Source organism: Taudactylus pleione, unplaced genomic scaffold (assembly GCF_031769625.1).
Source record: "Taudactylus pleione unplaced genomic scaffold, aTauple2 ptg000314l, whole genome shotgun sequence".
NCBI classification, from domain to species: Eukaryota; Metazoa; Chordata; class Amphibia; order Anura; family Myobatrachidae; genus Taudactylus; species Taudactylus pleione.
In genome coordinates, this window is record NW_028284715.1 from 6,217,241 (window position 1) to 6,242,992 (window position 25,752).

Consider the following 25,752-nt stretch of genomic DNA (forward strand, 5'->3'; position numbering starts at 1 on the left):
CACGCTAAGACATAGTGGGTGTGCTAATGCCTTTCCGAGCGATCGCCTGCCTTGCTGTGGGTTGGCCAGATTTGCATACGCTGGCTGCGTGCGAACGCATCTAGCGAGTGGGTCTGAATCCAGCCCTATATTCCAATGTGGATAAGCCTATATTATATATACACACAAACAAACTAATTGAAAATAATAAAATGTATATGTGCTTCTCTTATCACCTATAGGCCTATGCAGTGGAAACAGACATTTTATGGGCACGACCAATATTCATGAGGTTAGAAGTTACTACTAGACTATAGGGGGAGATGTATCAAAGCTTTTCAAGAGTGGAAAAGTGGAGAAGTTTCCCATAACAAGCAATTAGCCCCTAACATTTTATAGAATTTACTGTTTTAAATGCTGCCTCAAAGCTGACTGGTTGCTATGGGCAACTTCCCCACTCTTTACAAGCTTTGACACATCTCCCCCATAATCTGCATAATGGGAGCACAAACGCCCTTCCTGTTAAATATTATATTACAATTCACAGAGACTTCTCATACACATACTGTATTTCACAGTAAGGACAAAGGGCCTGATTCAGACCCACTCGCGAGCGGCTGTCTGCTCGCAAGTGGGTCGATGTTCTGCACTGAGCATGCGCACGACGGAGGGAGCTCCGTCGTGCGCATGCGCCAGACGCGACGAGCGAAGGACTTTCCTTCGCTCGTTGTGTCTGATCAAAGGGGGCGTGCTGTCGATGTTGATTGACAGCACGCCCCCTTTGGTGGGCGTGCCGGGGGCGTGCCTCCCTGACGGGGGCGTTCCTAAGGGAACGCCTACCGTCAGAAGCCGGCCCACTGACATCACTAGTGATGTCAGTGGGAGTGATTTTGGCTCTGATAGAGCCAAAATCACTCCGGGCCTTGCGGTTGAAAACCACAACCGCAGGCTCCGGCTCGCAGTTTCGATGGTCACGATGGTCAAGACCATCGCGGCCATCAAACTGCACGCTCGTATAGGCTGTGGGTGGTGACCCACAGCTATACGAGCGTCCAGGAGGACGCTCCATAGTTATGGAGGACGGCCCTCATTCACAGCGTGCGCTCTGCTCAGAGCGTACGGCTCTGAATGAGGGCCAAAGTTATCCCTAGTAATAACCTACAGAAAGTCATTTGGATAAAGTAGTGAGAAATTTGGGGTTACTGTTGATTGCATTGTAGAAAGTATAGAGTCTGGCTGAGGTAACTTATACAGAGGAAGAAATGAATAAAGCAGAGAAGGTGTAAGTACTATTCATCCACAATGTATGAGCAGGGGTTAAAGAGGGCAGAAACGGGGTGGAACTGAGTTCCGTCACCTCTAATGGTAGGTGGAACTAGTTCCACCTCCACCAAGTCCATGCACAGAAGTCCCACAGACAGAGAGCCACTCACTGTCTGCCTAGGGAGGCTCAATTTCTTCAGAGGTCCCTTATTTCGGAGAAACCAGCATATACTGTAGGCAAGGAAAGAATCAAGAGAAGGCAATACATAGGGGGTGCAACAAAAACATTAGGCATCCAAGTGACATAGACTAGTTTGTGGGGACCCCATAAAAAAAACTCAGAGGCACGGCAGAAAAATAACACTGATGATATAGCGCCTAGGCGGCCCCCTGCCATTCACTTTACCGCTTCCTAAACACAACAGTGTGTGTGTGTAAAGAACAGTTTTCACACTTGTTTTGGCCGGTCAGACTAGCGAGCTGGGGTGGTGGGGAGTAGGCAGCGTTAGAGATGAGTTCCATCACCTCTCCAGGACCACTGTAAGCCCTGTGTATGAGTATCTGTGAGGGAGATTATCTCCGTCTCTGGCACAGACATAGCTAGGGGAAGAGATTATCATATTTCATAATGAAGTGATGATGAGGAGAAAGTTCTACTTAAATTCTACGCTGGTGTAATGAACCCGACCCACCAATGAAGAATCATGTTCAGCAACACATAACTCTGATTGGGGGTTGTATGTGACCACTGGGGTGCCAGCTGGAGATGACATATATAGCCCATGGAAAACTATGAAACATTTATACTAAAAAGTCAGTTTTCCATTGCCTTTATTATTACTTCTAGTGCTGGAAGATTATGTGATGCGCTCTGTCACCGGCTGTTGTATTTAGGACAATATATCATTTTCAACAAGATTTTTTTGGCCTAGAACTAGTTTTCTGCAATCTAGTCTATTGGCTTTTCCATTGTTTGGTGAAAATAGGTTCAATCAACACAAAACTAATTGTTCTAATAAAAAAAAAACAGACAATATATTTTATCTCTATAGTTCACTGCATAACAATCGCCACAGGTGAAATAAGTACAGTCTAAATTGTAGTAATGACAGTAAAGGCCCCCATACATCAGCAATTGATTGCAGCAATCGTGCAATTTGCAATTGATTGTGTATAAAAATCTTTCTCTTTTTCAATCGATTGCAGAATTGCCACAATCGATTGAAAAAGGGAAAGATTTTTATACACAATAGATTGCAAATTGCACGATTGCTGCAATCAATTGCTGATGTATGGGGGCCTTAACGTGTCCCCGTTTCTTTGAAAATCATATATATAAGATATAATGGAGGTAAATTTAAATAAAGTATCAAGAATTAGGTCACCAGGATGCTTCTCCTCCAAGTGCTATTGTTGATATTCACTGATCAATGACAAAACAGCTCTCTTGTGCCCTCTCCTGGTAGTTTATGAGTAATGTTTTTAAACTAAACTGGAGGTGTATTTATTTAAATACAGCAACAGGTGTTGTAATCAAACTGAATATAGTGTTCAGGTTATTTAATTTTGCATTCATCCGTATTTTTACTCCCGGAATTACTCCACATTTCAAAAACAAATACTGTACACTGTAATAGCTTCCAATTTGGCAAAAGTTATGATTTTTCAGCGACTTGGCAGATGTATTTTAAAAAAGTGATTTTTTTTAAAGTCAAAACAAAGTTATTTTTACCATTTAAAAAATGCTACTTTAAATCCAATGGTAAAATCTCTGAAAATACTGCACATTTTCTTAAATTATAAGCTCGTACATTCGGCAATCTCTTTCTTTACTGTGACTGGCTAAACAGTAATGGCATAAACTTGTGTTACCGCGTGTTCTGTAGGGTAACTGGCATTAATTAAATAATTAGTTAACAGCAATGAAATAATTGTAATATGAAGTAACAATAATACAAAAAAATGTTTAACTATAAAGGTCGGAACATGTTATGTCTAGTGTGCATCGACTTCATTAGCGAGGGACCCGGCCGGGGTTTCGGCATCGGCAAGTGCATACACTCTTGCTGATGCCGGCAGTTTCGGAGTGACGGTGGGGTGGGGTAGTGGGGGCCATACTGCATTTAGCAGCATGAGCGACATCCTCAGATCTTTCTGCATGTACAAAAGATCTGAGGATGCGACGGACGACCGGCGGGAGCGCGCATCGGAATCGCGATAGTGGGTACACACTACACGTTTTGAACGATTTGAAGGGGTGACCTGTAAGCGCTGCACAAAGAGTTTGAATGCAGCCACTGAACAAATGTAAAACAAGGTAACAGTGAAGGGCCCCACACATCTGCAACGGATCGTCGCGATGTAGTGGTGGGATCGGAAATGCCAATCGGGGGCCATCGATATTCCGCGATCTGTCGCAGGATCGGTGAAATTGTACATATTACATTTCACCGATCTGCCAATCGCCATCACGCGATCGGCATATCTGTGAAATCCAACATGTAGAATTTCACCGATCCTGCAATGCCGGGTTGCAGGATCGCTATATCGCGACGATCCGTCGCAGATGTATGGGGCCCTTTAGATACAGATAGATCGTATACTGTACTTTACTGAAGACCATGGGCCTGATTCAGAGTTTTACGCTAATGCAAACACAACTGTGATTTCACACGGAACGCAGCGGCGAAAAAACGCTCACTGCTGCCTTCTCATATCCGCCCGACGACGTGCAACAGTGTAAACATCGGTACCGTTGACGCAGATCGGGTAGCCATGCAGCTCGTAAGTCAAGATCTGGCGAGCTGCAACCACTGCAGCTCTCCTGACACGCAGAGGGCTCTCATGCTGTTAAGACGATCGTAATGGCTGCTATATGCACGTCCATGAAACGGCGTTTAAACGTTCCCAACGCACGTGCGTTTTTCTAATCACCACCCCCCCTGTTACCACCCCCAAACGCTGACCGCCTGTCGCTCTCTTTGCGAGTGGTTGCTATGTACTAGAGTAATCGCAATGCAATTGCTGCATGTGCGCAGGGCAACTTTCGCACATTCGCATTTGAAAACAGTCGCTCGATCTGAGGTCCTAATGTTCTATAGCTAAGGCAGCCACATAGAGCATTGGCTTATAAACATGAAATAAACTGCCTGAGGGTGTAATTGTGTAATATATACAGTGCTCGCTAAAGTTGGACTAACTGCAAGTGTACAGTAGGGGGCACGGATATAATTTGTTGTGTTTATCATTTATCTATGAATGGCAGGACAGCAGGGAGCAAAGTGAGTCAACACCCTAAACATGTCGGCTTTATTTAGCTTTGTCACTTGCGGGGACAGCAGGAAGAAAGATGGAGTGAGGAGCGTTAAGTCAGGGACCAAGAGCACCGCGATACTCCTGGCAAACTCTGCACTTTTCTCCATACCTCAATGCAGTCACTGCACGTTCTTCTATATACCCTCTTATTAGTGCTGTACTAAGGGCCTCCTGGCACGGTGTAAAATATCCTTTTGCTATCTGATGAGGGAAGAGTATTACAGGGGGAATTTAATTGACCCGTTTTCAGGGGTTAACGTGGGTGACTGCAACTTAATGCTGATGGGAGTTAGCAATTAAGCAGCTAACGCGCAATTAAGCAGCGTTAACTTTCCAGAATTCTGCATTATTCTCGCAGCCCCTGAGCAGGAGGAAAGTTCGGGAAAGTTCCTATTTGAAAGGTAAAAATGTCGGAACTTAGGGCCTGATTCAGACCCGCTTACGAGCGCTCGCAAGCGGGTCGATGTTGGCCAAGTGCGCATGCGCACGAGGGAGCCGGCTCCATCGTGCGCATGCGCAAGACCCGCATAGCGACGGGCAAGCCGTCGCTATGGGTCTTGCTACAAAGGGGGCGTGCTGTCGATGTTGAGTGACAGCACACCCCCTTTGGTGGGCGTGCCGGGGGTGTTGCTGCCCAGACAGAGCCGTTCCCATGGGAGCGCCTACCGTCTGGGAACGGCCCCACTGACATCACAAGTGATGTCAGTGGGAGTGCTTTTGGCTCTGATAGAGCCGAAAGCACTCCAGGGCTTGCGGCAATGAGACCCTACCGCAAGGGTCTCGTCACAAGCCCGATGGTCGCGATGGTCAATACCATCGCGACCATCTTTTTGGCCGCTCGCTATAGCTGTGGGTGGTTACCCATAAGCTATGCGAGTGGCCAGGGGGCCGCTCTAAAAAACCAGAGGGCCGGCCCTGATTCAGAGCGAGCGCTCTGTTGAGCGTCCGGCTCTGAATCAGGGCCTTAGTTCAGTACCCCTGGGACACCTACGCCCCATTAGGTTTAATTAGGCACTTAGAAGTTTTTAATGAGCTTAATTTGGCCAATAATTACATTATTTATGGGGGTGATATTATGGGTTTAATGATGTGGGACCAGTATATGGGGGTGCTGTATTGATGGGAGAGGTGTGTTTAGGCTTGCAGATGGGAGTTGTTTTTTTTTAACAAATGTTTGAAAGTACCTTAAATTGGCAACAACAAAAAAAACAATTTACTGGCATTTTTATGCAGCCCAGATTAATCTAGACTAGACCATATAATTTGCAGGAAAACACCTTCTGTCATTTATTCACTGTTATTAAAAAAAAGCTAAAATTAGCCTTTTGACACCTTTTAAGACCCCAAATGATTTTGCATGTGGCCACTAATAGATTTCTATTCTGTTATACAATGCTAGTTTGCACTTTTTTGGGGTACAGACCGATTTCACCATTCTTCCCAACACGTCTAACATCACAAAAAATTACAACGTAACTACTTTTTTACAATTGCATTGAGCGCTAAGCGGGAGCTGTGAAACTACCGCCCGATAGCATTCCACACCTTGCTGGGTATCAGATCCTGGGTTGTAACTTTCTCCAATACTGTCTCCTGGCCTGTCAGACAGGGAGGCTCAGATGGACCATTAAAGAGGCCCAAATCAGCGAGATCTGGTGGGGGTGAGGGAATGGAGATTATACCACTAAACAGCAGAGTCTCCATCTAGACCAGTGTTTCCCAATCTCGGTCCTCAAGGCACATTAACAGTACAGGTTTTAGTTATATCCATGCTTAAGCACAGATGGTTAAAGCAAAGTAACTGAGGTACTAATTAAGACACCTGGGCTAAAGTATGGCTATCCTTAAAACATGGACTGTTAGTGTGCCTTGAGGACCGTGGTTGGGAACCCCTGATCTAGAACATATGTTCCCAAACATGGTCCTCATGGCACCCCAACAGTTCAAGTTTTAGAGCGATCCATGGTTGAGCACAGGTGGTTAAATCAAATAGATACAGGTACTAAGTAAGTCACCTGTGGTCAAGGATGGATACCCTTAAAACCCGGACTGTTAGGGTGCCTTGAGGACCGAGTTTGGGAACCTCTGATCTAGACTAACAGCCTCCACCTAATATATCCCAAGTGACATGCTCACCCGTCTCTACTAACCGCACCCGCTCCTCTCCATGCCACTTGCTATTAACTGTTACTTGTTAGGTGCCAGGAGGTGTATGCAGTCACACCGTGCCATATTATATATATGAGGTATGTGAGGACTCCTTGAAATTTGGGAGTCTCCTAGACGTTTCAGGAGAGTAGGTAAGTATGAACATTCCTGAGGCTTGAGCCACTTTCTGCCTCATGGCTTGGTCTTGTTTCTAGTACCTAATACGTTTATGGGCGGCATTCTCATGAATATTGGCTCAGCCCACGATACAGCGGACTCCGTTGGGTAAAGGATATATTTTGAGAAGGAGTTAAAACTATCACTTCACAATGAGATCACGACAAACTATGAAACAGAACACGTTAGACAAATGAAAATGGTAACGGAGAAGTACTGAATACAATGGCCAAATCTATTTGTCCCATGGTGTGTGTGAGAGAGCAACCCAGAGGCACCTCACTGGCTGCTCAGAGGGTTACCAGTAATACTAATGGTAGTAATAATAATAATAATGATGATTATTTATGGTTCTGTAATTATAAATATGTTCTATCCTTACATAGGTTGATTATCGGATTACGTGTACAGCACAATAAGGAACATTTATGAAATCTGGTGCACATGTGCTGTAACCCATAGCAACCAACAGTTTATGTTCTAACAGTTTGCGAAATGAACGCATTGTAAACATCTCCAATAAGTTGCAAACATTTTTTTTTATATGCACCAGGTTTCAAAAGTTTAATCCACTATATGTAATAAATGGGCCACTGATAAATAAGATAATAGTTTTAATATAACGTTATAATCCATGTGGGAAGAGCGAACCTAGGACAGGTTTATGGCACTTGCATCCCAAGGACAATTTTTACAAATACTTAGTATAAAATAAAAAATGACCTTAAGGAGGGAGTTTCAGATATCGTCAACTTGTGATCACGATGTGTGACTGCCCAAATCAATTATTATTCCAGTATAGCAACATTGCGGCATTATCTTCGCAGTGTGCACCTCTATGGGGCCCAAGGAACTAGCTGCAAGGTTGTGGTTATGACTTGATGGAGAAAAAGTTGGAACGGCAACACCGAGTGGCCACTAGCGACAAAATAATCCCCCATAAGCGTTAATATCCTTTTAACGTGATGGTATCCAATTGTTGGGAGTATCACAGTTACTAGCTGCACAAGCCTCTTTTCGTAAGGTCACATGACACTGGCAGCAGAGTCATTAATGTCTTAATACCCAAGAAGTTTAATGCTCTCATCGTATTGAGATACTTCCCCATTAATGTGGATGGAATGAGCTGAAGTTTATTAATACAGCATAAATCCACTAGCTACAGTAGCAACTTGCCTTTTCTCCCATTTACAGGTGGACTTTGCAGTTTCTCCTCATAATCTTTATGACATCAAAAATAGACAATGATTATTAATGCACAGTGCTACAATATGGTATAAAAACATGCACATGGTGCAAATTAAGAACATGCTAAGCACAAAAGGGAGAAAACCGAATGGGTCATGTATAGCTAAGGACAGACATAGATGGCATCTATATACATCATTTAGTTTAAGTGAATACTTTAAGAACACATGAAACATAAAAAAATAGGACAAACGACTTTGCTGTGCTGATAAGGACTCCACAAATTGAATTATTGGAAGATCACACTTCAAAAGAGATGTCCATCATCAACTGACTGCAGAGAGAAAGTCCCTACATGATTGGTGAATAACTCAGCAATAGGAATCAGGTGGCCTGAGGCGTTTAGAAGCTACAGCTGATGTCCTGTCAATGTATCCATTTTAACTGATCATTTGGTTTCAATCTGTGGAAGCAAATTTTGATTGACAGTGAAAGCCTTATTCATGGCAATAGGGATAGGACTGTCAGTCATCCAATGATACTAAGGAGAAGTCCGAACTTCATAACACCGGCTAGTGTGTGACGTTCAGATGGAGCATTTTTTTTTGACAAATAGTGTAATAAAGCTCCCATGGGACAGTATGATGACCGCAACTAACCACACCCTCTCTATGAACAACAGTGGCAAACGCAGGATTTCTAGAGGGGGGTTTCCAAATGCCTGATTTTAGAGTGAGTGTGGCCAGTCCATGAAGAGGGTAGAATTAGCACTTAACCAGCTTTAATATGCGTCATACAATGTATATTGTGTGTCATAATTCCAGCATATAGAGGACCAGCAATTAAGTGTGGCAGCAGGGCCATCCTGCCTGAGCTGAATGGTTTTATTTTAGACGTAGGAACCATTCCAGAGTGTTAGAGCAAGTCCTGGAGTCTGGGGGAGCAGCAGAAGAACCTAGCACTGTCCTGGACATATATGTACATATTGGGCTCTATAGCAGCACATCCCTAACAGTGAATGTTTTCCAGATCTCCTAGTTGGTGCACATGTTATTTATTACTGGCTGATATATGTTAAAAGATCCACAGGTGGTGCTAATTATTTCATTTGTGATACTGAGAACATTCAGCACTAGTAAAATTCTATTATATTACTATTTCTATTGTGGTAATGGTGTGGGCTGGGGAGGGGGGTTTCCAGGCAGACAGAAACCCCCCTGCGTTTGCCTATGAAAAACATACAGCTGAGTGGTGGGGGTTCTTGGACGGCAACTCTCACCTCAAGGCACGCACCATCTGCACCTAGTAACCGCAGAAAACATGTAAAAAGTACAGAGCAGTCACAGCGAACACACCGGCTGTAACAACTGCAGAGAATCGCTGCCTATTACCACCGACACTGCTTGCTGCATTATCTCAATGGCCAATATTATACAAACACAGGAATGTAAGAATGGGAATATCAAATTGGGTAACAGAAAATAATTCAATTACTTTTTTCACAGCCACGGGCAAAGAGCTGAAATTTGATAACTTAATTTAAGTCTATGTAATTGAGACTATGGGGAATTTCTGCTATCTGCAGCTATTAGGAAAAGAACATTTCTAATTGAACACTCTAAAATCTGTTATACTGGAGAAGAGTTGGTGGCTTGTACAGGTCACTCATAACTTTCTTTTCAACACTGTATATCGCTCAGTTGGATAAACAGTATACAATCCGTGAACATCACCCTGTGCATACATGGGGCAGGCCCTGCGAGGCTTGGAAGGTAGCAGTGGGTGTGTATTGTACAACTGGGATTTGATACTACATGAGCAACTACCACACGTGTTGTGCAATCTGAGCTGAGACCAACCTGCCTCCACCTCTGAGCCCTGTTCTTCAACGTGATGGTATTCCAGTTCTTCATGGGCACATGCAAAGCAAGAGAAGAGGAGAAAAACATGCACATGCAGTTACACAATGTCTTCGCAAAACGTTGGAAGAACACAGACATAATGACAAAATACAACAGATAGTCTGTCTTATAGGACATCTAATACTACGATGCCTCGGATATGTAAGCTCAAAGCATAGGTTCCAGAGCTTATGTGCACTAATGGCTGAGAACCCAGCGTGGGCGGTTCAAAATGGCGCGTAGCATGGCAAACCAATGGCCACAGACATATGCAACTCGCACAACACAAGTTCTCTAAGTCATCATTTAGCAGCTTCTGTGCTACAACAAACTTGTTAGCCAATTGCCTAATCTTACATTAAAGTAATAATTAATTATATAAATCCGTTAAAACCTAAAATAAAATATATATGAATACAGAGTGTCCCGGCACTCGTCTGTTTCTATATACTTTGCACGCTGGTGCCCTCCTGGTGGTGCCCCTCCAATGTACAGCAGTACAGGATCCTTGATAACTGGTGGAGGCCCGAAACATCGGATTAAGGGCCTGATTCAGAGCCGGACGCAATTAGCGCTCGCTCGTCCAGAAAATAGGGGTGGCTATTCAAATGAACCGTTCGCTCTTTGCGGTCTGTTCACGCCTCTATGTCTGACCGAGCGAACCAAACTTGCGGTCGTTTTTTGGAAAAATACGCCCCCTGGCCGCTCGCATCCTACGTCATGTCTGCTATTTATTAGATTAATCGAGTACATCGACCAGGGTATGAACTGCTCGCTATTCTTGTGGTTGGTTTTTGCTATCACAAATTTGCGAGCATTTCTGGCTATAAAATAACCCAGTGACGTGGTCAATGACGCTGCTGTATTAATTATGCACACCCATAAAACGCCCGTTTTGACCTTTAAGCACGCCTGCGTTCTGATCTCCAATCCCCGTTTTCAAGCACCTTCCCCTGTTACCACCCACATACGCCTCCTCCTGTCACTCATATTGGCAGGCATTCGCTATTTAGCGAACAAACGGTCTTCGGCCGCACTGACTGGTTCGCGCATGCGTATTACGATCCGTACGCATGCGCAGTTGGGCAAACATCGCTCGGAGCGAACGAGTGGCTCTGAGTCAGGTCCAAAATATCGATTTTGCATACAACAAGACGCTGAGTGCCGCCATTCTTTGCTGCTATATATATATATATATATATATATATATATATAGTCTAAAAGTTATTCCCTATATAACAATAGAAACATTTAGCAAACATTGTGCCTGAGGTGGACGCAAATCCTGTTGTGGCTGCCGTCTCGTACGCAGCAGTTGTGCGAATATATATGCAAACGACGCAGCTGGCATGCAAAACCCTCGTTTACACAGAAGCACCACAGCTAGCACATCGGTCACAGCATCGATGTTCAGACAACCCTATGGACGCTCAGAGTATCGGACTCTAATAATCTGCCAGAGCCTTAACCACTGCGTACAAATTTGTCGCAGCCACTCACACTCCCCTGAAACGGTGGTGACATCTCTGCGATTGAGTCCCCGTGACCTCCTGCAAACGCTCCGACTGTCAATCACTCTGCGCACAAGTCCTCATTGCGGCCTCTGCCGGTAATGTAAATTGGCGCAGGCCTAGTGTGACTCAGACACATGCGCGGTACAAAAATAATTGCTCAACACCGCATACGCCAGCACTGCGCCAACCTCTGACCTATAATTACTTATCAGACAGTAACTATTGTCAGCAAATAACTGCAACGGCTGCCAGGGAACAATTGTTATTCTCATGTTTACACCTCTTCTACCCGCAATGGGCATGATTCTGAGTCGGGTGCAACGCAGTTATTTATTCAGAGATGTGCGCTATTCCAATGTTGATGCAGTTGAGCAATAATGTGCAATCTGCGCATGCATCAAGGTCACGCGGCGCAGGCATCAAAGCCCATTATTGTAGATGCTCGCAGTGACTATTTTCACGCAGGGTGATTGACAGTCAGGCAAGTTTGGGGGAGGTAACGGGGGAGTGGCAGCAAAGATACAGGTGTGACTGCGATCCAGTACGCAAATAACATGGTTCTAGTATCTCAGTACATACATCCAGTACGCAAATAACATGGCTCTAATATCTTAGTACATATATCCAGTATGCAAATAACATGGCTCTAATATCTCAGTACATACATCCAGTACGCAAATAACATGGCTCTAATATCTTAGTACATACATCCAGTATGCAAATAACATGGCTCTAATATCTCAGCACATACATCCAGTACGCAAATAACATGGCTCTAATATCTCAGTACATACATCCAGTAGGCAAATAACATGGCTCTAGTATCTCAGTACATGAGATCCAGTACGCAAATAACATGGCTCTAATATCTCAGTACATGCAATCCAGTACGCAAATAACATGGCTCTAGTATCTCAGCACATACATCCAGTATGCAAATAACATGGCTCTAATATCTCAGTACATGAGATCCAGTACGCAAATAACATGGCTCTAATATCTCAGTACATACATCCAGTATGCAAATAACATGGCTCTAGTATCTCAGTACATACATCCAGTATGCAAATAACATGGCTCTAATATCTCAGTACATACATCCAGTACGCAAATAACATGGCTCTAATATCTCAGTACATACATCCAGTACGCAAATAACATGGCTCTAGTATGTCAGTACATGAGATCCAGAACGCAAATAACATGGCTCTAGTATCGCAGTACATACATCCAGTACGCAAATAACATGGCTCTAATATCTCAGTACATGAGATCCAGTACGCAAATAACATGGCTCTAATATCTCAGTACATGCGATCCAGTACGCAAATAACATGGCTCTAGTATCTCAGTACATACATCCAGTACGCAAATAACATGGCTCTAGTATCTCAGTACATGAGATCCAGTACGCAAATAACATGGCTCTAGTATCTCAGTACATGCGATCCAGTACGCAAATAACATGGCTCTAATATCGCAGTACATACATCCAGTACTCAAATAACATGGCTCTAATATCTCAGTACATGCGATCCAGTACGCAAATAACATGGCTCTAGTATCTCAGTACATACATCCAGTATGCAAATAACATGGCTCTAATATCTCAGTACATGAGATCCAGTACGCAAATAACATGGCTCTAGTATCTCAGTACATGAGATCCAGTATGCAAATAACATGGCTCTAATATCTCAGTACATACATCCAGTACGCAAATAACATGGCTCATATATCAGTACATGCGATCCAGTATGCAAATAACATGGCTCTAATATCTCAGTACATGCATTCCAGTACGCAAATAACATGGCTCTAATATCTCAGTACATACATCCAGTACACAAATAACATGGCTTTAGCATCTCAGTACATGCGATCCAGTACGCAAATAACATGGCTCTAGTATCTCAGTACATACATCCAGTACGCAAATAACATGGCTCTAATATCTCAGTACACGAGATCCAGTACGCAAATAACATGGCTCTAATATCTCAGTACATACATCCAGTACGCAAATAACATGGCTCTAATATCTCAGTACATGAGATCCAGTACGCAAATAACATGGCTCTAATATCTCAGTACATGCGATCCAGTACGCAAATAACATGGCTCTAATATCTCAGTACATACATCCAGTATGCAAATAACATGGCTCTAGTATCACAGTACATACATCCAGTACGCAAATAACATGGCTCTAATATCTCAGTACATGCGATCCAGTACGCAAACAACATGGCTCTAATATCTCAGTACATACATGCAGTACGCAAATAACATGGCTCTAGTATCTCAGTACATGAGATCCACTACGCAAATAACATGGCTCTAATATCTCAGTACATACATCCAGTACGTAAATAACATGGCTCTAATATCTCAGTACATGCGATCCAGTAAGCAAATAACATGGCTCTAATATCTCAGTACATTCGATCCAGTACGCAAATAACATGGCTCTAATATCTCAGTACTAACATCCAGTATGCAAATAACATGGCTCTAGTATCTCAGTACATGAGATCCAGTACGCAAATAACATGGCTCTAATATCTCAGTACATACATCCAGTACGCAAATAACATGGCTCTAGTATCTCAGTACATGAGATCCACTACGCAAATAACATGGCTCTAATATCTCAGTACATGCGATCCAGTACGCAAATAACATGGCTCTAATATCTCAGTACATACATCCAGTACGCAAATAACATGGCTCTAGTATCTCAGTACATGAGATCCACTACGCAAATAACATGGCTCTAATATCTCAGTACATACATCCAGTACGTAAATAACATGGCTCTAATATCTCAGTACATGCGATCCAGTAAGCAAATAACATGGCTCTAATATCTCAGTACATTCGATCCAGTACGCAAATAACATGGCTCTAATATCTCAGTACTAACATCCAGTATGCAAATAACATGGCTCTAGTATCTCAGTACATGAGATCCAGTACGCAAATAACATGGCTCTAATATCTCAGTACATACATCCAGTACGCAAATAACATGGCTCTAATATCTCAGTACATGCGATCCAGTACGCAAATAACATGGCTCTAATATCTCAGTACATACATCCAGTACGCAAGTAACATGGCTCTAATATCTCAGTACATGAGATCCAGTACGCAAATAACATGGCTCTAATATCTCAGTACATACATCCAGTACGCAAATAACATGGCTCTAATATCTCAGTACATGAGATCCAGTACGCAAATAACATGGCTCTAATATCTCCGTACTAACATCCAGTACGCAAATAACATGGCTCTAGTATCTCAGTACATGAGATCCAGTACGCAAATAACATGGCTCTAATATCTCAGTACATGCGATCCAGTACGCAAATAACATGGCTCTAATATCTCAGTACATACATCCAGTACGCAAATAACATGGCTATAATATCTCAGTACATGCGATCCAGTAAGCAAATAACATGGCTCTAATATCTCAGTACATGCGATCCAGTACGCAAATAACATGGCTCTAATATCTCAGTACATACATCAAGTACGCAAATAACATGGCTCTAATATCTCAGTACATACATCCAGTACGCAAATAACATGGCTCTAGTATCTCAGTACATGCGATCCAGTACGCAAATAACATGGCTCTACTATCTCACTACATGTGATCCAGTACGCAAATAACATGGCTCTAGCATCTGAGTACATGTGATCTAGTATGCAAATAAACATGGCTCTATTATCTCAGTACATGCGATCCAGTACACAAATAACATGGCTCTAGTATCTCAGTACATACATCCAGTACACAAATAACATGGCTCTAATATCTCAGTACATACATCCAGTACACAAATAACATGGCTTTAGCATCTCAGTACATGCGATCCAGTACGCAAATAACATGGCTCTAGTATCTCAGTACATACATCCAGTACGCAAATAACATGGCTCTAATATCTCAGTACATGAGATCCAGTACGCAAATAACATGGCTCTAATATCTCAGTACATACATCCAGTACGCAAATAACATGGCTCTAATATCTCAGTACATGAGATCCAGTACGCAAATAACATGGCTCTAATATCTCAGTACATGCGATCCAGTACGCAAATAACATGGCTCTAATATCTCAGTACATACATCCAGTATGCAAATAACATGGCTCTAGTATCACAGTACATACATCCAGTACGCAAATAACATGGCTCTAATATCTCAGTACATGAGATCCAGTACGCAAACAACATGGCTCTAATATCTCAGTACATACATGCAGTACGCAAATAACATGGCTCTAGTATCTCAGTACATGAGATCCACTACGCAAATAACATGGCTCTAATATCTCAGTACATGCGATCCAGTACGCAAATAACATGGCTCTAATATCTCAGTACATACATCCAGTACGCAAATAACATGGCTCTAGTATCTCAGTACATGAGATCCACTACGCAAATAACATGGCTCTAATATCTCAGTACATGCGATCCAGTACGCAAATAACATGGCTCTAATATCTCAGTACATACATCCAGTACGCAAATAACATGGCTCTAATATCTCAGTACATGCGATCCAGTAAGCAAATAACATGGCTCTAATATCTCAGTACATGCGATCCAGTACGCAAATAACATGGCTCTACTATCTCACTACATGTGATCCAGTACGCAAATAACATGGCTCTAGCATCTGAGTACATGTGATCTAGTATGCAAATAAACATGGCTCTATTATCTCAGTACATGCGATCCAGTACACAAATAACATGGCTCTAGTATCTCAGTACATACATCCAGTACACAAATAACATGGCTCTAATATCTCAGTACATACATCCAGTACACAAATAACATGGCTTTAGCATCTCAGTACATGCGATCCAGTACGCAAATAACATGGCTCTAGTATCTCAGTACATACATCCAGTACGCAAATAACATGGCTCTAATATCTCAGTACATGAGATCCAGTACGCAAATAACATGGCTCTAATATCTCAGTACATACATCCAGTACGCAAATAACATGGCTCTAATATCTCAGTACATGAGATCCAGTACGCAAATAACATGGCTCTAATATCTCAGTACATGCGATCCAGTACGCAAATAACATGGCTCTAATATCTCAGTACATACATCCAGTATGCAAATAACATGGCTCTAGTATCACAGTACATACATCCAGTACGCAAATAACATGGCTCTAATATCTCAGTACATGAGATCCAGTACGCAAACAACATGGCTCTAATATCTCAGTACATACATGCAGTACGCAAATAACATGGCTCTAGTATCTCAGTACATGAGATCCACTACGCAAATAACATGGCTCTAATATCTCAGTACATGCGATCCAGTACGCAAATAACATGGCTCTAATATCTCAGTACATACATCCAGTACGCAAATAACATGGCTCTAGTATCTCAGTACATGAGATCCACTACGCAAATAACATGGCTCTAATATCTCAGTACATACATCCAGTACGCAAATAACATGGCTCTAATATCTCAGTACATGCGATCCAGTAAGCAAATAACATGGCTCTAATATCTCAGTACATGCGATCCAGTACGCAAATAACATGGCTCTAATATCTCAGTACTAACATCCAGTACGCAAATAACATGGCTCTAGTATCTCAGTACATGCGATCCAGTACGCAAATAACATGGCTCTAATATCTCAGTACTAACATCCAGTACGCAAATAACATGGCTCTAGTATCTCAGTACATGAGATCCAGTACGCAAATAACATGGCTCTAATATCTCAGTACATACATCGAGTACGCAAATAACATGGCTCTAATATCTCAGTACATGCGATCCAGTACGCAAATAACATGGCTCTAATATCTCAGTACATACATCCAGTATGCAAATAACATGGCTCTAGTATCTCAGTACATGAGATCCAGTACGCAAATAACATGGCTCTAATATCTCAGTACATACATCCAGTACGCAAATAACATGGCTCTAATATCTCAGTACATGAGATCCAGTACGCAAATAACATGGCTCTAATATCTCAGTACATGCGATCCAGTACGCAAATAACATGGCTCTAATATCTCAGTACATACATCCAGTATGCAAATAACATGGCTCTAATATCTCAGTACATGCGATCCAGTACGCAAATAACATGGCTCTAATATCTCAGTACATACATCCAGTACGCAAATAACATGGCTCTAATATCTCAGTACATACATCCAGTACGCAAATAACATGGCTCTAGTATCTCAGTACATGCGATCCAGTACGCAAATAACATGGCTCTAATATCTCACTACATGTGATCCAGTACGCAAATAACATGGCTCTAGCATCTCAGTACATGTGATCTAGTATGCAAATAAACATGGCTCTATTATCTCAGTACATGCGATCCAGTACACAAATAACATGGCTCTAGTATCTCAGTACATACATCCAGTACACAAATAACATGGCTCTAGTATCTCAGTACATACATCAAGTATGCAAATAACATGGCTCTAGCATCTCAGTACATGTGTTCCAGTACACAAATAAACATGGCTTTAGTATCTCAGTACATGCATCCAGTACGCAAATAACATGGCTCTAATATCTCAGTCCATGCGATCCAGTACGCAAATAACATGGCTCTAATATCTCAGTACATACATCCAGTACGCAAATAACATGGCTCTAATATCTCAGTACATACATCCAGTACGCAAATAACATGGCTCTAGTATCTCAGTACATGCGATCCAGTACGCAAATAACATGGCTCTAATATCTCACTACATGTGATCCAGTACGCAAATAACATGGCTCTAGCATCTCAGTACATGTGATCTAGTATGCAAATAAACATGGCTCTATTATCTCAGTACATGCGATCCAGTACACAAATAACATGGCTCTAGTATCTCAGTACATACATCCAGTACACAAATAACATGGCTCTAGTATCTCAGTACATACATCAAGTATGCAAATAACATGGCTCTAGCATCTCAGTACATGTGATCCAGTACGCAAATAACATGGCTCTAGGATCTCGGTACAAGTGCCCATTCTGCTTGACCACAGGGCTACCCAGAGTCCGATTATCGAAGGTTCTGTGTCCGATCAGGGGCGTATCTATAATGGGTGCAGCGTGTGCGGGGAACATGGGCCCCTGGGCCCTGCACCGCACAAACTGCACCCATAATATTACTTTCCTCTCCGGAGTCCCACGTCGGCACGGGGGTCCGGTGCTGTAAAACGACGGGAAAATGGCTGTGGAGGCGATTTTGCCGTCGTTTGCGCATGTGCAATACAGGGAAAATAGCCACCCCGGCCATTTTCCCGGTGACCTGTGTATTCATTATACACTCTGGGCACACTCTAGTGCCCAGAGTCTATAACTCCGGCGCCGGCTGCGCACAGCTCAGTGCACTGCCGGCCGACGGGCGGAGAAGAGGGGGCCCGTGTCGGAGACTGCACACGGGCCCCATCCTCTCTAGAAACGCCCCTGCGTCCGATGCTGCATCTTTGTACACAGTCGCTTGGATTTGCGAAGCTGCCAGGGGAGCATCTCATTACCTAACCCTGGCACCTGCGACATTTGCATATTGTATTATAGTAGCTGCGTACAAAGATGCAGCAGCGACGGCATTAGTATCTGAATCAGGCCCGGAGGCGCAGTAGCGACCGAGCCGGGCGGCCTCAGAAATGTACTGTGCGTTCCTGGGCAGTGACTGGGAGGTGGCTGCTCAGACACAGGGAGATGCACTGTCTGATGGGCGTGTCCTGGGCGTGTTATGGGAGTGTCCTGGGAATGTTATGGGAGTGTCCTGGGCGTGTTATGGGAGTGTCCTGGGCGTGTCCTACGACTGATTGCTAACTCAGATGCCTGATAGGTCACAATGGTGGCCAGACTGTGGTGGAGCTAGTTTCGATGGTGCGACTGATGGTGATGTCTGAAAAAATTGTGGATCTAAAGATGAACAGAATGGATGTCCCAGCCTTGCATAGTCAGGCTCATATGCTTGTACACCAGGGAAAGAGCTTTACTCCAATTAGCATAAAGTCACAGACATGACTACAGCAAAAGATGCTAAAATGGGCTCCTGGGGGCCCACACCACACACATCCTGCACCCATAGACGATGCTTACCTGTTCCTCAGCAGTAGCGCATGCAGGGGGGTTTCTGAGTACCCAGAAACCCTCCTGACAGACGAGAGACAGACGAGAGAGCGGGCACCATGTTTATTAAACCCCGCTCCCTCATGGCAAAATGCCACGATTCACGGGTCAATGGGGAGGAGTCAGAGTCAATATGACACAATTCCATTCAATTTGTGTCATTTTGGCTTAATTACATAGTACCTGGTCCTGTCCCCCATCTGCTACTGCAGCTGCTCCAAGAGAAAGAGGCCGGGATGCACTAAACGGAAAATGCGGTAAGACCCCTGTTTACCGCATTTCCCATATGCATCAATCTCCTGGCCGCCGGGCTTCGATGCTGATTTTGCTGGCGTTACCCTATACATGCCTATGGGCTTCTTCCACATCGCGCTGCCCTGCAGCTGTTGCATCAACCTGCGCATGCGCAGATGGACTCCCGGGTCATAAACCCGGAAGTCCACGGCGCAGGGCAGATCGCAAAGGACAGCTCTTATCGGAAAAGAGCTGTCCTCTGTGCTACTGATCGCATATGTTAGTGCATATGCAATCAGCAGGGAGGCGGTGTCCGGCGGTAAGTACTGCGAGATGTTAGTGCATCTCGCCCAGAGAGAGAGCGAGAGAGAGAGTGCGTGTTTTTGTGTTGTATGTGTGGCATATATGTGTGTTTATGTCAGGAGACTCCCTGAAATAGTAGCAATCTCCCTGACTCCCTGAAGAGTCTAGCAATCTCCCTGATTGCACCTTACCCCCATTATGTAGCTGCTGTATAAAGGAAAAAACAGAGATAAATACATTCAAATGGGATCATTAGTAAGGCACAATGATCCCCATGGCTACTACAGGCATTTTCTGAAAAGTATCTGGGCCTGATTCAGACCTGCTCGCAAGCGGGTTGATGGTGGGCCAGTGCGCACTACGAGTGCGCGAGCCCCGGAGCGAGCGCGAAAAGCACTCGCTCCGGCGCTCGCATCCAAAAGGGGCAGCTGTCGATGTTGATCGACAGCTCGCCCCATTTGGAAGGCGAGGAGGGGGGGTGGCTGGGCAAACGGATGCGTTCCTGCAGGAACGCCTGCCGCTTGTGGGCGGCCCTACTGACATCACTCGTGATGTCAGTAGATGGACTTCCTGCTCTATTAGAGCAGGAAGTCCACAGGGGCTTGCGGCCACGAGACCCTACCGTAAGGGTTTCGCCACAAGCCCGATGGTCGTGATGGTCTTGACCATCGCGACCATCACCTGGCCGCTCGCATAAGCTGTGGGTAGTCACCCACAGCTATGCGAGCGGCAAGGAGGCCGCAACTTAAAAAACAAGTGCCCACCCTGATTCAGAGCGAGCGCTCGCTGTTTCCGAGCGGCTCTGAATCAGGCCCTCAGTGTGATTCCATCAACAAGTAGATCTTACTAACTGCTATGGGGCTCATTTACATTTGGATTTAATTAAATCGTATGACACGCCTCTCAGATGTAGTACACACCCACTTTACTTCCACGCTCATACAGTAGGTGCTGCTTTCACAATCTCCCTGAAATGCTTTTTCAAAAGTAGCCAAGTGTGGTTTATGTGTGTGTGTGTAATATATGTGTGACGTGTGTGTAATGTATGTGTGACATATGTGTGTATATATGTATATATAAATCCCCCCTTAAAAATCCTGCGTTTGCCCCTGTTCGGTGCCAAAGAAATCACGAAAATCATGTTATTTTCCCAGCATGCTCAGTTTTCCACTTATTCCAGCGAGAGGGGGGAGGGAGAGGGGTTCCCCACAGAGACTGAACACCGGCCCCCTCCTCTCTTAATCTGCCCCTGATGGACAAATTATTAAACTGAGTGTATTGTACAGTATCTCTAATTTCTCATAACATTGTATGATAGATAAATGTGTTTTATAAACACCAGCATGTATATTCATTTGTATATTCATTAATACCTAAGAGAACCGCAATTTACTCTCTGATGTCATCAGTTCATGGCACCCTATATGCTGCTAACTATATGATTTATGATTAATTAATATTTAAAACACATATTTCCAGAAGAACATAATGCAGACAAGTGAATTTGAACAGGAAACCCTTCGCTCCTATTGTATATTTAAAAATAAAAAATGGGTATGGATTAGAAGCTCCCTTATCAGCTCAACCGCATAATACAGAGCTCAGTATTATTCACATTATGAAATTAAAGTTCAACCATCATCATCCCCATACAGTAGTTCAAGCAGAAGAATACTTATTCATTGAAATGATCGTCAACGATTCCAAATATCTAGGAAGATAACAGGGATAGTGTTTCATTTGATCTAAAGTGAACATAGTATACAGGGCTTGATTCAGGAAGGATCACAATTGCAGAGATGCACGCAGGCTATAGATATGATGTATGCACGGAGGCTATAGATATGATGTATGCACGCAGGCTATAGATATGATGTATGCATGGAGGCTATAGATATGATGTATGATGTATGCCCGCATACAGGCTGTAGATAGGATGTATGCACGCAGGCTGTAGATAGGACGTATGCACACAGGATATAGATATGATGTATGCACGCAGGCTATAGATATGATGTATGCAAGCAGGCTATAGATATGATGTATGCACGCAGGAGAAAGATAGGATGTATGCACGCAGGCGATAGATATGATGTTGCACGCAGGCGATAGATATGATGTATGCAAGCAGGCTATAGATATGATGTATGCACGCAGGCTATAGATATGATGTATGCAAGCAGGCTATAGATATGATGTATGCACACAGGCAGCTTTGCAATTGCGATCCTTTCAATAATGCAAATGCAGCAGGAGATGTATGACACCCCCTGCTGCACTTGCGATCCCAGCGCTGTGACGGAGGTCGCAGGCAAGGATCACTATCGCGACCATCGGTGGTCGATGGTCGCAATGGTGGACAGCGCCGGGAAGCCGGCCAGCTGAGTATGGGCTATTTCACACACGCCGGTTTTCACCAGCAAGCAGTTTTTTCCCTGTGGATATTTTCCTGTCACACACACACAACTGTTTTGTGTGACGCGTTAGATGGTTTAGCAGTGTTTAGTTTTCCCCCCCAATCTTTAACATTGAAACCGTGGACGGCAGCCGTCCATTTTAGTGGATATTCCCAACTGTAACACGGTGACCAGTAAAAACCGGCAGGTGTGTAATAGCCCTAAGCCTCAGCTTACTCAGGCTGGCCGGCTTGCAAGCCCAGCAGACTGCATACGCCCACGCAGTCCCTGGACTGGCCACTCCTGGAAAACGGGGCGGACACACCCTGTTTCCGGGAACGCTGGCCGCCCCCGCCCCCACACCGCCCCTTATAGGCATTCAAGGGTTTGCGTGCGTTTTAGCAGAATCCATTCTGCACACTCGCAGAATGGGTCCTACGCACATACAGATTCTCGATAATCTGAATCAGGCCCACAGACTTTTAAACCAAGGGGCTTTATTTACAAAGCGGCTGCTATTGTAATCTGCCGCTTCCCAACGTGTTGGATGTGAACATTTAAATCTCGCTGTCAGTGTAAAGCCCAGCGTGCCTTACACTGACTGTGAGTGCCGTTTCTAAATTCTCAGCTCCAAAGATGCCGCTTCATAAATGAAGAAAATGATCTTTAACAGTTTTGAATAATTTGAGCATTGGGCCTCATGCATGTAAAGCTGCAATTATTTCAGCTTGCCACACGCCATCTAGTGGCTGCTAATAGGTCATGACAAAAGCTGCAGGACCTGAAATTCTAACCATTATTCCATATATAGTTTTTACCTCTAATTCACTCTTTTAGGTTGTGGTACACCGCAACATGTACAGCAGATAGGACCACTCACCAAACAGTTTTAACAGAGTCATTTTAAGTAAAAAATCATTACTGTTAATATGAAACAATTTTAATATTACAAAATAAGCAGTATCCAAAACCAAGAACAGCACAAACTGCATCTGATTAGAGTGAGCACAGCTGCTTACCTTGTACTGTATGTAAAGATTTAGGGGCCTTGATCATTTACAGTCAGTCTTGTGGCAGACGTTTTCATTGTTTACTAAATGTAACTCGCAGGGTCCAATAACCACTGTACCCACGAGTTACATCCCCGGCATATTGGAGGAGTAATTTGAGGAAGATTCCTCCTGTGATGCATGGGGGTAAATTTACTAAAGTGAGAGTGTTTAGAACAGGAGATGTTGCCCATAGCAACCAATCAGATTCTAATTAACATTTAACTAACACCTTCTAGAAGATAATAGCTAGAATCTGATTGGTTGCTATGGGCAACATCTCCACTTCTAAAAACTCTCACTTTAGTAAATTTACCCCACAGTGTCAGATTCGGGAGCCGGATGGAGGCTGTGGGAGAGGGATCGTAAAATGATCCCTCTCCTGAGAGAATGCCTCCATCGGCATAAAGCAGTTTACACCATCTGAGGATGGTGTCAACCAATGGGACCTAACTTGAAAAATCTTCACTTTTCTGAGTTTGATATATAGGGTCAGACTGTAGTCCCCACAGAAAATAATGGGGACTTCTGCCTGCAGTGCTAAAGAGCCTTTTGCATTAGGCTATTAGTGCATAGGGCCTCATTCACTATGGATTGCTATTGCGATCGCAGCTGCGATTACACTCGCAGACCTGCTGCGAAAATATGCTGTTTGCAATCGCAAAGCCAGCATAGAGACGCCCACTACCGCTTTCGCACATCCGTAAGTGCTGTGTATACATTAGGAACATCGAGTAACATCGGCCCCTCACGCACAATTACATCAGGTCTGACTCAGAAATGGCTAACCTCGTCGCACGCAGTGAGTGCACAAGCTGCGTATGCCGTCACAATGGCTAATTCATGCACACCCATGCAACGGCGTTCAGACAGGCACGCCTGCATTTCTCCGACCACTCCCCCGTCACCACCCCCAAACGCTGACGTCCCTTCCCTCAAGGTAAGGTTTCTTTATTAATTGCAATACCAGTGTGCTTATAGTTATCGACAGACATGCCATAAAAAGGACAAGACTTTTAAAATGTGTCACCTTGTTTGCTTAGTGCATTGAAAACTAAGGGGGTGATTCTGCAAGGATCGCAATTGCAAAGTTGCACGCAGGTACCTTTGCAATTCCGTCCTTGCTATTATGCAAATACAGCAGGAGGTGTATGACACCCCCTGCTGCAATTGCAATCCCAGCACTGTGAAGGTGGTCGCAGGCTGGGATCACCATCGCGACCATTGGTTGTCGATGGTCGCGATGGTGGACGGCACTGGGCCGCCAGCCAGCTGAGTAAGCCTCGGCAGACGCAGTCCCTGGGCTGGCCACTCCCCGGAAAATGGGGTGGACACACCCCCAATTCTGGTAACGCCGGCTACCTCCGCATCACCACTTAAATGCCTCTGCCTGTCAATCAAGCAGAGGCATAGAAGGGGCTGTGTGCGACTACGCAGAATGGGTCATGCGCACGCTCAGATTCCCATTAATCAGGAATCTGCAATCAGCACCGCTGAATCAGGCCCGAAGTTACTTTAATTCCACTCTTAAAATATAACCATGGTCTACACACTGTGGAAACTAAGATTCTGTGGGCTGAACCAATATTAAGGCCTTACTGATTAGCTTGTTCTCTCATTAATATTGGCTCAGCCCCTATAACTACTCCCTCTGTGTGCGTAGGTAATGCAGTCCAAGAATATCGTTGTCAGGAAAGGTTGAAGGAAACAAAAAGCCTAAAGGACTGAAGTTACAGATGATGCAGTCGTCTCACTGGAATAGCGATCGTACTTGAGAAACTTTTGACAGACAGATCAACTGTCTGCACAATTAGAAAATCCCCATGTTGTAGCAAAGGACGCTCGCAAGCGGGTCGATGTTCCCCCACTGCGCATGCGCACGACGGAGGGAGCTCCGTCGTGCGCATGAGCGAGACCCGGAGAGCAACGGGCTCTCCATCGCTCCGGGTCTCGCACCAAAGGGGGCGTGCATGTTGATTGACAGCGCGCCCCCTTTGGTGGGCGTGCCGGGGGCGTGCCTGCCAGATGGAGGCGTTCCCATGGGAACGCCTACCGTCTGAAGCCGGCCCCACTGACATCACTAGTGATGTCAGTG

General features: G+C 44.2%; 1 protein-coding gene across 14 annotated transcripts in view; it reads right to left on the reverse strand.

Annotated features, from left to right (window-relative positions):
* Window positions 1–25,752, reverse strand: part of RIMS2 (regulating synaptic membrane exocytosis 2) — an 801,312-nt gene that overhangs the window by 157,349 nt on the left and 618,211 nt on the right. Inside the window, exons 27-28 of one of the 14 annotated variants that reach the window (XM_088442657.1) lie at window positions 9,930–9,977; window positions 8,059–8,103 (exon numbers count right to left, since the gene is read on the reverse strand). The exons of the other annotated variants lie outside the window; for them this stretch is intronic. Coding sequence (XP_088298783.1) covers window positions 8,059–8,103; window positions 9,930–9,977 — 93 coding nt within the window. The remainder of the gene's footprint in view (window positions 1–8,058; window positions 8,104–9,929; window positions 9,978–25,752) is intronic. 14 annotated transcript variants of the gene reach the window in all.